The 11,874-nt window shown below is 48.4% G+C and overlaps 1 protein-coding gene across 1 annotated transcript; it reads left to right on the top strand.

The window, feature by feature from the left end:
• Positions 1 to 2,805: 2,805 nt before the first annotated feature.
• On the top strand, positions 2,806 to 11,479 carry FAM110C (family with sequence similarity 110 member C). Its single transcript, XM_009923875.2, has 2 exons — positions 2,806 to 4,188; positions 7,534 to 11,479. Exon 1 carries the CDS (start codon positions 3,048 to 3,050, stop codon positions 4,146 to 4,148), a length of 1,101 nt encoding a protein of 366 aa, XP_009922177.2. The 5' UTR covers positions 2,806 to 3,047; the 3' UTR covers positions 4,149 to 4,188; positions 7,534 to 11,479.
• The last annotated feature ends 395 nt before the right edge of the window (positions 11,480 to 11,874 follow it).

Consider the following 11,874-nt stretch of genomic DNA (forward strand, 5'->3'; position numbering starts at 1 on the left):
TGAAAAATTTTGTTGCTCACAATGTTTTCTGACCCTGGGAAGACTCATCTCCCATTTTAAATGTCGCTACCATCACTCAGGATTCGCAGGGAGACGTATCTCACATATCAGGAAAGTCAGCAGAAAAGAGCTGTTGAGATTTTTGTTGAGAAATCTCTTGTGGCATGCACTTTGTGGAAAACCAAAACTCACATCTTCCTTTGTCAGTGAGAGGGGGAGGAAACGGGTTAAAAATGAAAACAGTTGCATCGTAAGTGTCCAGGTTTGTCTTTCAGGCATGCCTTCAAAACCTAGGAAATTTTAAGTGAAAGGAAATTGTCTGAAATTTTTTTATGTTTAAAAAACTTTCTTTTCATCCAAAACAATATTTTTCAACTGGTTTTGTATATGAACTCTAAACACAAAGCTATTGTCCAGTGACAAAACTATGTAATATCTGCTCTTGCTAGTGGCTTTTGCATGTGGCAAGGAGTCAATAAACAGCTTTGATAAAGAAATGCATTGGAGTTGCTTAATAAAGAAAGTAATTGGAGTTGCTTAATAAGACCACTCTTACTAATACTCATGTGTATTCATTCTTCTCATTATTTCAAATGAATGCAAACAAATCACATCTGAGATTTTTTTGTAAGTTTGTAAAGCTCAGAGGTACAAGGTACAAGAAATTGGAACAAACACAAATTAAAAGGCATGGAGGAATGTGAATATATGTTGTTACATTATACAGTGTCATAGAACTCCAAGGAAAAAGTTGCAGGAAAAAATTAAGACAAATTTGTCAATACGGGGATGGGAATGAAACCTTAATCTCATTACTAAGTTCATCACATCTATAGGCTTATTGCTACGATTCATTGTCCGAAGAAATTAGCCTTCTCTATAAGCTCAGCCTTCCATGAAGCATTTAAATATGTAATGATATCAACTACACTGTTACACATCTGTGTATGAGCTGCTTTAACAGGGAAGGGCTCCCCGGTAATTAACTGTGCTTATACTTTCCTCACTATCTCTCAGTTTTTGAGAACATTAATTTTTTAGGTAAGCTGTTACGTGAACCAGCTCTACTTGTATATCTGTAGAAGAAAAAAAGTTATTTCTCAAAAAATATGCCCATTATACACAACCACAAGAATTTCACTCTAAGGGATCTCCAAGTATGTCACAAGTTTCAGTCCTGATTCAGGCAAGCATCCCATCTGGGATCCTCACTGCGAACATGCAGAAGTATGTGCTAACGGGCTTCTGGAGTTCAGACCTACATGTCTAGGAACAAAGAGGATGTAAAACTAAGGGGAAAACCAGCAATAAAACCATGTTGGCAAGAAAATATTTTTTACAATGAGGGTGGTGAAACCCTGGCACAGGTTGCCCAGAGAGGTGACAGATGCCCCATCCCTGGAAACATTCAAGGTCAGGTTGGATGGGGCTCTGAGCAACCTGATCGAGTTGAAGATGTCCCTGCTCGTTGCAGGGGGGTTGGACTAGATGACTTTTAAAGGTCCCTTCCAACCCAAACCATCCTGTGATTCTATGAACCATAGGACGGTTCTGATAGCACAGAGAAACCGTGGAAATACCCCCACAGAAGGCAGGCACGTGCCCAGAGGAGTGCAGTTCCACTGAAAACCCAGCTGCTCAGATCCCACTCGAGTACTTCGTACCCTCTTCTGTCTGACTGAGGATAACGCTGGTGCCACTCGCGTGGCTCGACCCTTTGGTGGCGACACGGCGTCTGGGTGCAGCCATCATAGCAGGGCTCAGTCTGGGCGTCCCCACCCGTGGCAGGGGGTATAAGCACAAAAGCTGTTGCTTTCCCACCCCAAAGCAAAGCGGCTCCGTGCACCAGAGGTGCCCAGGCCCCCGCCGCCCGCTCCCAGGGGACGCAGAGGGGATGGGTACCCGGCATTTGACACACACTTTCTCGGCACTAACGACGCCTAGTGTGTTTTTTCCCCAGCCGCACAGCTTTGAGCAAATTGTACCTGGTGGGAAAATGGGGTACCCTGAAACTTGGTAAGGAGGAGAGGGAGGCCCGTAGCCCGTCCGTCTCCCTCTGAAAAGTTGTTTGCCACAACTCAGCGATTGTAAAGATCAGGTATGAGTCAATCACCACCACAGCACTCTGATATTATACTCCCACAGAAGTCATAGACAAATTTAAGGAAAATAAATAAAGAAACCCCAAACCGACTGTGCGTGCAAAACCTTGCAGATACAAACTGGCTTTTGATTCCTATGCAAGAAGTTGTCCGTAAGTCGGTTGTTAGAGAGCACAGGTGGAGCGGACGCCGGGCGCTCCGCCTGCCCCCGGTGACCGCCACCTCTGCCTTAGGTCTCTAACTCCCAGGAGGTCAAATGACAGCCCGTGGCTCTGTCCCGCCCGTTCCGAACCGCCAGCCCCCGCCGGGAACGCTGCCCCTTGGCCGACCTGCCCTCTCCTTCTGACGGGCAGAGATCGGGAACCCGCGCTTCGGGTCTCCGCCGCCCCAGGGCCCGTTCGGCGGGCACCGGCGCGGCACACCCGCGGGACGCGAGCCGACGAACGCCTCCCCGGGGCTGCCGGGGCAGCGGGAAGCCTCGTGTAAAGGCTGCTGGGGGGAGGCGGAAGGGCTGGGGTGTCCCCCCCCCACTCCCGCCGGCGGCGGCTGCCCCGGGCGGGCGGGGGAGCCGCGCGCCGCTTGCCGTGACGCGCCCGGCGCGCGGCGGCGGGATTGGCTGTCCGCGGCCGGCGGGGCGGGCGCAGCCGCGGGCGGGTGCGCGGGGCGGCGGCGGCGGCGGCGGCGGCGGCGGCGGCGGCGGCGGGGCGGGAGGCGCGCGCGGGCGGGCGGCGGCGCGCACACGGGGCGCCCCGACGGCAGCGGCGGGTGCGCGCCGGGGGAGCTCGGCCCTCGGAGGGGCGCAGCTGCCGCCTCCAGCGCCCGGGCTTTGCTCTTCCCAGCCCTCTTCTCTTTTTTTTTTTTTTTTTTTTTTTTTTGCCTTTTTCCACCTCTCCCCCCCTCTCCCCTCCCGGGACTGGAAGCAGGATCCCCGTCCCTGGAACTGCTATGCCAACTGAACTCTCCCGGGCCGTGGGAATGCACGCCATCTCCGACCTCCACTCCCCCCTCACCCTGCGGCTCCTCAACAAGGGGCCCGAGTACCTCCGCAGGCAGCTGGAGGCAGGCAGCCCGGGCAGGAGAAGCGCCGTGGAGAGGCTGGCGGCCGATAGGGCCAAGTACGTCAAGAGCCAGCGGGCGGGCGGCGCCCGGCGGGACCCCGTCCTCGTCCCGAGCTCGGCCTCGGAGAGCGGCAGCGAGACCTGCTCGGTGGAGGGCAGAGAACTCGGCGGGGGCTTCGGCCGAGGGGCGGGCGCGAAGCCCCCGGAGGCGGCCGAGGCGGCGTGCGCCCGCCGCGCCCCCCTGCAGCACGGCCCCCCCATCGCCCGGCGCGGCACCCCCAAGAGGCAGCTGCGGCCGGACTCCCTGGTGATTTACCGCCAGAAATGCGAGTTCGGGAGAGGTCAGAGCCAGGACGGCTCACGGGCGAGCCTGGTGAGGCGCATCTTCCAAGGGTCGCTGAAGGAGAAGCGGCTGGCTTCCCCGGAGATGCCCAGGGTGATGGAGGACGCCGCGGCCGCCGAGGGCAGAGAGCCTCTCTCGGCAAAGGACGGCGACCGCCAGCCGAGCGGCCGCGGAGCCCAGCCGGCCGCCGGCCTGGGCAGCGGGGCCCCGGGGGCAGGGGGCCCGGGGGAGCGCGGGCGGCCCTCGGAACCCAGCACGCCTCCCGAGGAGGCCAGGGAGGTGAAGAGGAGAGGTCTCCATCGCTCCCAGTCGGACATCAGCTCTCGCTACTCCAGGTCCTTCTCCGAGTTTGACACGTTTTTCAAGTACTGCGGCCTGGAGCAGGAGGTGATCGAGGACCTCGGGAGAGAGAACTTCTCCGTGGTGTCCGACAACGTCTCCTTCAAGATCCGCAGCATCAGCGTGGCCACGTCCGAGAGCGACTTCACGAGGCACAGCGGGGATGAGGGGCTGCTGGAGGACGAGCTCACCGAGCAGGTCCCGAGCAGCACCTCCGTGATCGAGCGCAACGCTCGGATAATCAAGTGGCTGTACACGTGTAAGAAGGCCAAGGAGACGAACAAGGTGATCCAGGAACTGGCATGATGGCTTCTTTCGGCGTGCATTGCAGCCTGGTGGACTCAAGGTGTGTGCAAAGCCTCGCCCTCTCGATTCGTGTGTTGCTCTTTCCTCTTTGGCGAGCGGTTGGCTTCTCGTAGTTTATTTTAGTCTTTTCATGAAGGGCTGAAGGAAAATTTATTTTGTATACTACATGTTCCAGTGTGGTCTTTATGCAAAGCAGAAATCCCTGTTGTTACAAAGACCAGAAGACAAACAAATAATTGCGTGCAGCTCGCCAGATTTAGATCAGGCACCTGCCCCCCCCCATGAAGTTAAAGAGTCAGTGTCTATGAGGGATGTCTGTCCTTTGCAGATTCCTGCTTTGTAAATAGCTTGTTTTCTCTAATTTCTGCTATATTAAATGCTAGAAAAAAAACTGAGAAAAAGCATTCAACCCTTAATTACAGTTGCTTAAATAACAGACTGAACTGAAACTATTACTGATTGGGAGTACACTGTATTTATACTATACTGCTACGGTTTTCCCCTCCTTACTCTCCCTCACTCTCTCTCCCATCCCCTTATACGTAGGCACCCCCAGGTATAGGGAAAGCAAAGCTGAGTCAGTGCTCCTGCTAGCAATCTTATTTCCCCCACAGCTCTCTGTTGGGACCACAAAAGTTTGCTCCAGGTGACCCCCTAGCATTTCCCAGGCTTTAAGTTTCCTGTCCCGTTTGACTGTAGGGGATTTGGCTCCTCTGCAGTGGGTTTTGCGGTGCGGTTTGGCACTGGTAGCTGGAAATCAGTTGTGCGGTTTGCCTTGGTTAGAGGGGTACTTCACTGTTTGAAACTAAAGATAATGAATACACACGTGTGGCACCGAGGCTTGGAAATCAATTACTTCCCAGACAGAAGCAGAACAAATTTAGCCCTGGTAAAAGCCGATATCCTGTTTTTAATAAAAGCGGTGTGTATTTTGCATCTGATCTCCTGAAAAAGAACTATATTCATGGAGCCTTTGGTATTGATGGTCTAGTAGGTAACAGTTTGTTCTCCTTCCAGTACATGAAGCCCTTAGGATAAGTACCGCAGCTTACAGTGTGGTATTTAAAAATTGCATGAGTAGGTCTTGATATGAAGGATTACATGTATATTTTCTGACAGTTCGTAATTGGTGCATGAGAAGAACATCATTTAGTGTAGATACAGCTGTTGGTAGAACTTGTGGGCCTTATGAACGTGGAAGAATGAAGTGCTTGAGCTTCTTTCCTACAGGCATGTGGGGCTGTCACTCCCGATTCCTTTAATCTACATAATGCAAAAATCCATTCACTTACTTGAAATCGGTTTTAATTATGTGAATTTTGGATCACTTTTAAAATTTGAATTTTTCTCAAAAGCATATTTTCTTCCTGCAAGTTGAGGGAGGAGGAAGGGAGAGCGAGCGAGCCATTTGCACACAAATATTTCAAGCCCTTGTAGATAAGAAAGGTTGTCAGGTATCCGGCTGACAACTTCAAGAAGTGTTCTTATGTGACAGATCCTTCCCCAAATTACCTTAGAGAGAAGAAAGGGCTCTCCTGAGCTAATAATTTCTTCTTGCCCGTCCTTCTGTGATAAAAGGCCAGGGAGATACAGAAAACAAAATGACGCAGGTGTCAGTTTGTGAAGCTCGTTGCAGCTGCCGGCCTTGCTAAATGCAGAGGATGGGAGGCAGATTTCACCACAAGCAGGAGCCACGTGACAAAAACAACCACATTTCCGTGAAGGAAAACAAAATAAAAGCCGGTTTGCTCCTGAATGCCCTTGCTGGGGCTAGGGTCCACGGCCAGACCCACGGCTGTCACCGCACAGCCTGCTCAGGGGGGAGCAGTCGGCCCTTTCCCCATCCACTTGCATGGTGCTGAGCGTGTCCGGCGCTGCAGCTGAGACCGGAGATGCTGGTGACCACCCCAGGGAGCAGGCACTCTGCAGAGGACGTGCTTCACCTGGGCAAAGGCAAGGGCAGGAGGAGGGAAGCTCTTTTCCAGGGGCTGAGCCAGTGTAACCTCACACGGACTTGGCCAATGGCTTTTTTTTTTTTTTTTTTTTTTGACACCTAAGACAAAATGACAGTTCATAGTACATAGCCTAACAGGGTGTTGAAAAGACCTCCATGAAGGAAACAGCAAGTTTATTCAAGTCTATGGTCATTCTGCAATAATTTTAATACCTAGAACAAGGGAGTGCTTTACACTGGCAGCAGTTTCCTTTGGCACGAAAATTTCTGGCAGCCTAGGAAACACTAATCCATAGGGTCCATATTATAAACCTAATTTTAAGCAGACAAGGGCTGACTCTCAGCTGATAGACCTCAGCAGTAGGGCTGTGATTGCTTCCAGGGTAATTTCTGAAAACTGAGACCATACTTACAATTTAGGCCACAGAACCAGAAAGTTCAGAAAGGTCAGCTAAAAATACCTGTATACAGCACCCAGAATAAAGGAGAAGAGTCATCAAGAGCTACCGCAAGTTAAATATCACGTTTACTGGGCAGAATTTAAGCTGAGAGTTGTTATCACCACGTGATTGCAAGATGAGTCCTGTAGTTCTGATCAAATGTTCATCTTTTCTTTCAGTCCTATGCTTTCTCTGACAATGCAGCATCAAGTTAGATATCTATGGGTTTTCACTATATCCATGTATTTGGCTCTGTTTAGTTTGCTTACTGGTTACTAATGGGCAGCAGACTCCTGTGCTGCACGGAGGAGCGATGTGCTCTCCTTGGTGCTCCCAGGCACATCCTTGAAGGTTCCTCATTTTACACTGAGGCTTGAAAACTGTTGCACCTTCTTTGGAAAAAGAGGCAGAAACCTGTTTTCTAAAATCCAGTGTTCATTATGTGTAAAATACGTTTCAAGAACTGCAGGGCTTTTATGGGCCGGTGATCATCCCATTCATATTTTATGTTCTCCATTTAATTTTTCATGAGCTCTCTGGGACCTGGTGGGGCACCATGTAAATAAAATAGCTATCTGAAGGATCAGGTTCCCTAACACATTTCATCAGAGTGATGATTGCAGAGTCTGAGCGTGGGTTGTGAGCTTCAGAAGACCAAGGTCCTCAGCGAGATGGGCATTGCTCCTTCTCGGTGGGACGTTGCCGGGATTCACCTCTGAAGTTCAGCTCCTCTCGCTGTCAGTCCTGCTTGTCTCTAAAGAAGGGAGCTCACTCTGTGTCCTCCTTCCCGGGTTGAATCAAGATTATTCAGCCTTGAGTTTCAGCACCATTCTTAAATGGATGTTCGTTATTCAAGTGGAAATCTCCTGGGAGGGGAATTTACTATGTTGGCAATAACCATAAGCAGCTGAATAAAAGCTTTAGACTATCACCTTATGCTTGTCTGTTGTGATAAGTAATAAATGACACTTTTTTTTCCCTCTTTCTGCAGAATCCTTGACTTGGAAGTTGAACAAAACCAGACGCAGGAAGAAACTCTTCCCTCATCTGGCTCATGACTATTTCGTCCAAGTTTAGTGTTTTTATTATTGCCTCCTACCCTCACCCCCATCCCCTGGCAGCCTCACTCTTGTCACAAGCGCAGGGGTGTCCCAGAGCGCGATGACAAGCGGAGATTGTGAACCGTGCCCCAGTGAGGCAGCAGGAAACAAAAGCTCCTGGAAAAGTGAAGCGTGGCAGCAGCTGCCATCCACAATAATGTTCAGCATCAGCTCACAGCCCCAGGATGCCATTCCGGGCTGTGACAGAAGCTCCGTGTAGTGCACCCGTCTCTTTCCAGCAATGAATTTGTTGACAGGGATGGGGGGAGAAAGTGGGAACGAAGTGGCAATGACCTTTGGGTCAGGCGTTTCCTTGCAGGCAGACAGGCTCCACCTGGACTTTGGTGGTTCAAAGGCTCTGTCTTACCAGGGCTGTTTGACCAGGGCTCATCCTGACATCTTTAGACATTATTTGCTTGGCTGGTGAGGACTAACTGTGGCAGCTTTATCTGGGATACTTGGCAAACATGTTGTAAGCTAAATCCCTGCCAAGCCTCTCTCTCTGAGAGCGTTCAAGCCAAATTGGAGTACCTTGTATCCATCTAGTTTGCTCCGTCACACAGCTTGCTCAGCCAGTGGGGAGGAAAAGCCTTTAAAACCCTGCCCAAAATACTTTCAGGAGCATGGTTCCAAGAAACAGGTAGTCAAAAAGGAGGGAGGGTTCTGCACTGTTACCGCCTTGCTGCAGAACGGTACAATTCACATGTACATAGGCTCCTCCACTTTGTTGGCCATGTGTCCCCGACTGTGACATTGCAAACATTGCAAGGTTTGGCAGCTTGTGGTTTAACACCTTTAATTCTATGCACTGTGAGTGAGCAGTGGGCTTACAGGATCACATTAGGAAACTATCCCAGGCTATGTAAGGCCACACTTCCCTAGCATGGGTCTGGAGTAGGGCTGTGCTTGGGATGTGCAGGACAGCATCCCTGCTCTGCAAGGCAAGAAGGCATGTCAGGGCACAGCCGTGCCAGGTAAATGTCCTGATGGCATGAGTCCCCAGTGTAGATAGCACGTACTCAATATCATCAATAAAGGGCTTCATTTGGACTGGCCGAGCTAAATGTGTTTTAAAAGCTGATAAAAAGTACTTTGGATCATCAGTGTAGTGAATGAGGCCTCTAGAATAACTCATGGAATTTGCTGGCTGTGCCTCAGTCACTTACCCCAATATGTCATTGCTCGCTAGAAAATGCCTTGCCTCAAAGCATTTCTTTGTGGACATTGCAAACCACAAAAAAATGCAAAACAAAACCCCAAACCCCAAGCCAAGCCAAAGCCACTTTCCCTTTCAGTTGCACCGATGCCCATCTGTGATGGCTGCCCAGCTGGCGTAACAGTGACTTGACCTGAGGGTCCTGCAGAGGTTAAAAGTTTGCTTTGTGTTACCATGGATGTGGTGGCCTGGTGTCCGGCTTACCTGGCCACTAGACCCGCAGTGTGAGGAGTCCAGAAACACCAGTTTTCATTCTCCGCATTCCTCCTGCCCGCACTGCAGCAGCTCCCACTGCTGCCTCTCCTGGCCCAAAACAGCTGCCGGCGCAGCCGGGTGCATGCCGAGCTCAAGTGAGCACTCGAGCTGCGTTTCTCAAGTGTTTGCTGCTCTCAGTAAATACATCTGGAGGAGCAGAAAGGGTGAGGGTGAGCGTTGAGGATTCAGTGCAACATTGGCGGTAGGAGGAACGGTTGCCTATTTTAACCTATGCCAACGTTGCACACTGGAAGAGTTGCCCTTGAAGTGCTCATCAAGCGGTTTTAGTTGACATCAGTTAAATTCACAGAAAGATCATCCGAGTTGCATTTCAACATGTTTTAAATGGGCTTGTCAGTCTCTGAATGGTTAGTTCTCAATTGCAGCAACGGTTTGGGAATGCAGGGCATTTATCTTCATTTTCTAGTGCTATGCACTAAGGTCTACATGTCTGAAGTTGTCAAGATAGAAGGATAACAATTCCAGATAAAATAATTGTTGAACCCGCTTTCCACCTGGGAGAAAACTAAGTAGTTTGCATGAGTGAGCTTCTGCAGACTTAGGGGGAAGGTAGCACATGGGGATATTTTTGTTAAATAATGAAATTTCCATGTGCATTTGTTACCTTATTATCAAAGGATGATTCTTAGAAACTCCGACCCAAGATGCTGCTAATATGATAAGATTTATGCACGTACGGTCCAGGTTCTTAAGGGATGCAGTCTAGGTTTATTAGTCAGGAACACAACCTGACGTATCTGTTCTTTTTATGCTCACTTTGCAAGGTGCTGTACCACATAAATATTTATATGTGTTTGTCAGAGCTAAGGACTGCTTTTCTTTGAAAATGCGGATGACTGTAGACAGCTCAGAGTGCAGCAAAAATCTTTTGCGTTACAAATCAGTGCCCCACCGCAGGAGAAAAGAATTGTTTGGGTTTTTTTCCAAGGAAATTTTTGGTTTCATTTTCACACTTCTGTTTGTTTTTGCTCTTTTAGTTGAGCAGCTCTTGAAAGTTAAGATGAAAGATGGATTGGTCAGAGTTTTCAATGTTCAGAAGGAATATGTTTAATTTTCTTGAAAGTACTGAACATGAGCCTTTCTCAAAATCGATGAAGGTTTTATGGCAGAGGTTAGTGAAATCAGAACTGGCCCCATTCTGAATATTTTTTTAATCCTCCTTTTTGTCTTTATGAACGGTTCAGTGGGGTTGTGGTGACTTTCCACACTGATATGTGGCAAAATTTCCCTGGCTTTGTTCAAACTGATAGGAACCCCAAGGTCTCCCCGGTATCATTCGCTTCAGAGATAATGTGGACCTAAGAGCTTTGTCTGATAAGCTATAGATTCCCTGTATTTAATAATACCTTCTGGGTAAGCTAATAACCTACTTTTCCCAGTATGCCAGAACAACAGTAGATGACAATCCTTCTTTCTCCGTACATCTTGGGAATGGGTAATTCAGTGTTTTTTCAAAAAGTAGGAGCTCTGGGCTTCACTCAGCTCCTGTTACTGTTACATGTAAAGGCTTTTCCTTCCTTCTGCTGGGTCTTTCAGTCATATCTCTCAAAATGAGAAAAACTCACTAATGTTAGTCACTACCTATGTTCCCCGCCCCCCCCCAAATTCTGAAGGTTTTTTTTTACTATTTGATTATAAAAGACATGCTTTGGAAGCTTTTCAGCTTTAGTGATAAACTGTGGTAAAGTGGGCCATTGCGGTGTAAACAGAAGTTTCAACGGAGTTGGGTTTCCAGTCTTTTGGGAAACCTAAAACTGGGGCTGAGGGCAAAGGCAAGTCATAAACTGATTTTGTTTGACTAGAACTGTGTAAACTAAAATAGTCAAATGTGGTGCAAGTGTGCAGCGGTAACTGCTATTTAGACCAAAGTGTTTCAAGGTGCTCCAATGCTGTGACAAGGGGCAATGTCCGCGGCAGTAGTGTAATAGGCAAAAGGTACAAAGTCTGGTTTTTATGGCCCGGAAGCAAGTATTTGCAATAAAGGCATCAGATAGAGACTGTAATCTTTGCAATATATTGTAAATATTACTGTACAGAAATCTATAAGTAAGAAATACAGATTGTTCTATATATGTATATTACTTTTCTAAGGGATATAAGCCCTGGTGTATTGTGAAATCGGCCAAACATTACATTGATGGGTATTAAGCAGAAACTTTCTCCTAGGAGCAGGTTGTCCTGTCATCGCCTCCTGTGAAGTTTCTTGCGTCTGCTTTTGATTCCTTTGAAATGGAGTACTGGTCAGATCTGGTATGGATGTTTCTAAGTTGCTATGTTTATATTCCTATGAAAGAACCTGTGTGCTCTTGAATGCATACAAATAAAACTACCACTCTGAAAGTTAATGGTTTTTTGAAAAAGTACACTTTTATTTTTCTGTCTCCATTAGGGTACTATTATTTTAAAGCTACAATCCCACTAGGGAATTAATTTCTCTGTGAGTGAGGCTGATATTAGACTGTGAACATCTGAAAGCCCAATGCTTCCCTGGGCTGTACCCAGACCCCTGGCTGGGAGCTTAGGCAGAAGATCATGTAAGGAGATGGCACGGTAACTGTTAGCTCTCAGTATCAGTAAATTTGAAATACATGAGGCTAGGACTGTTCCACAGTATTCTGATATTTTTCATTTCAGAATATGGCTGAAAAGATAGACAGTTTATTTCTGAAGGGTAGTATTTTTTTCCAGTCTTTACGATTATATTTGGTTTTACTCACTGTCAAAAGCTACAGTGTGCTGC

This window comes from Haliaeetus albicilla, chromosome 18 (genome assembly GCF_947461875.1).
Source record: "Haliaeetus albicilla chromosome 18, bHalAlb1.1, whole genome shotgun sequence".
Lineage (NCBI taxonomy): Eukaryota > Metazoa > Chordata > Aves > Accipitriformes > Accipitridae > Haliaeetus > Haliaeetus albicilla.

Bases quoted from the DNA above. Each gene is read 5' to 3' on its own strand.
- FAM110C (XM_009923875.2), top strand. From the start codon at position 3,048: ATGCCAACTGAACTCTCCCGGGCCGTGGGAATGCACGCCATCTCCGAC.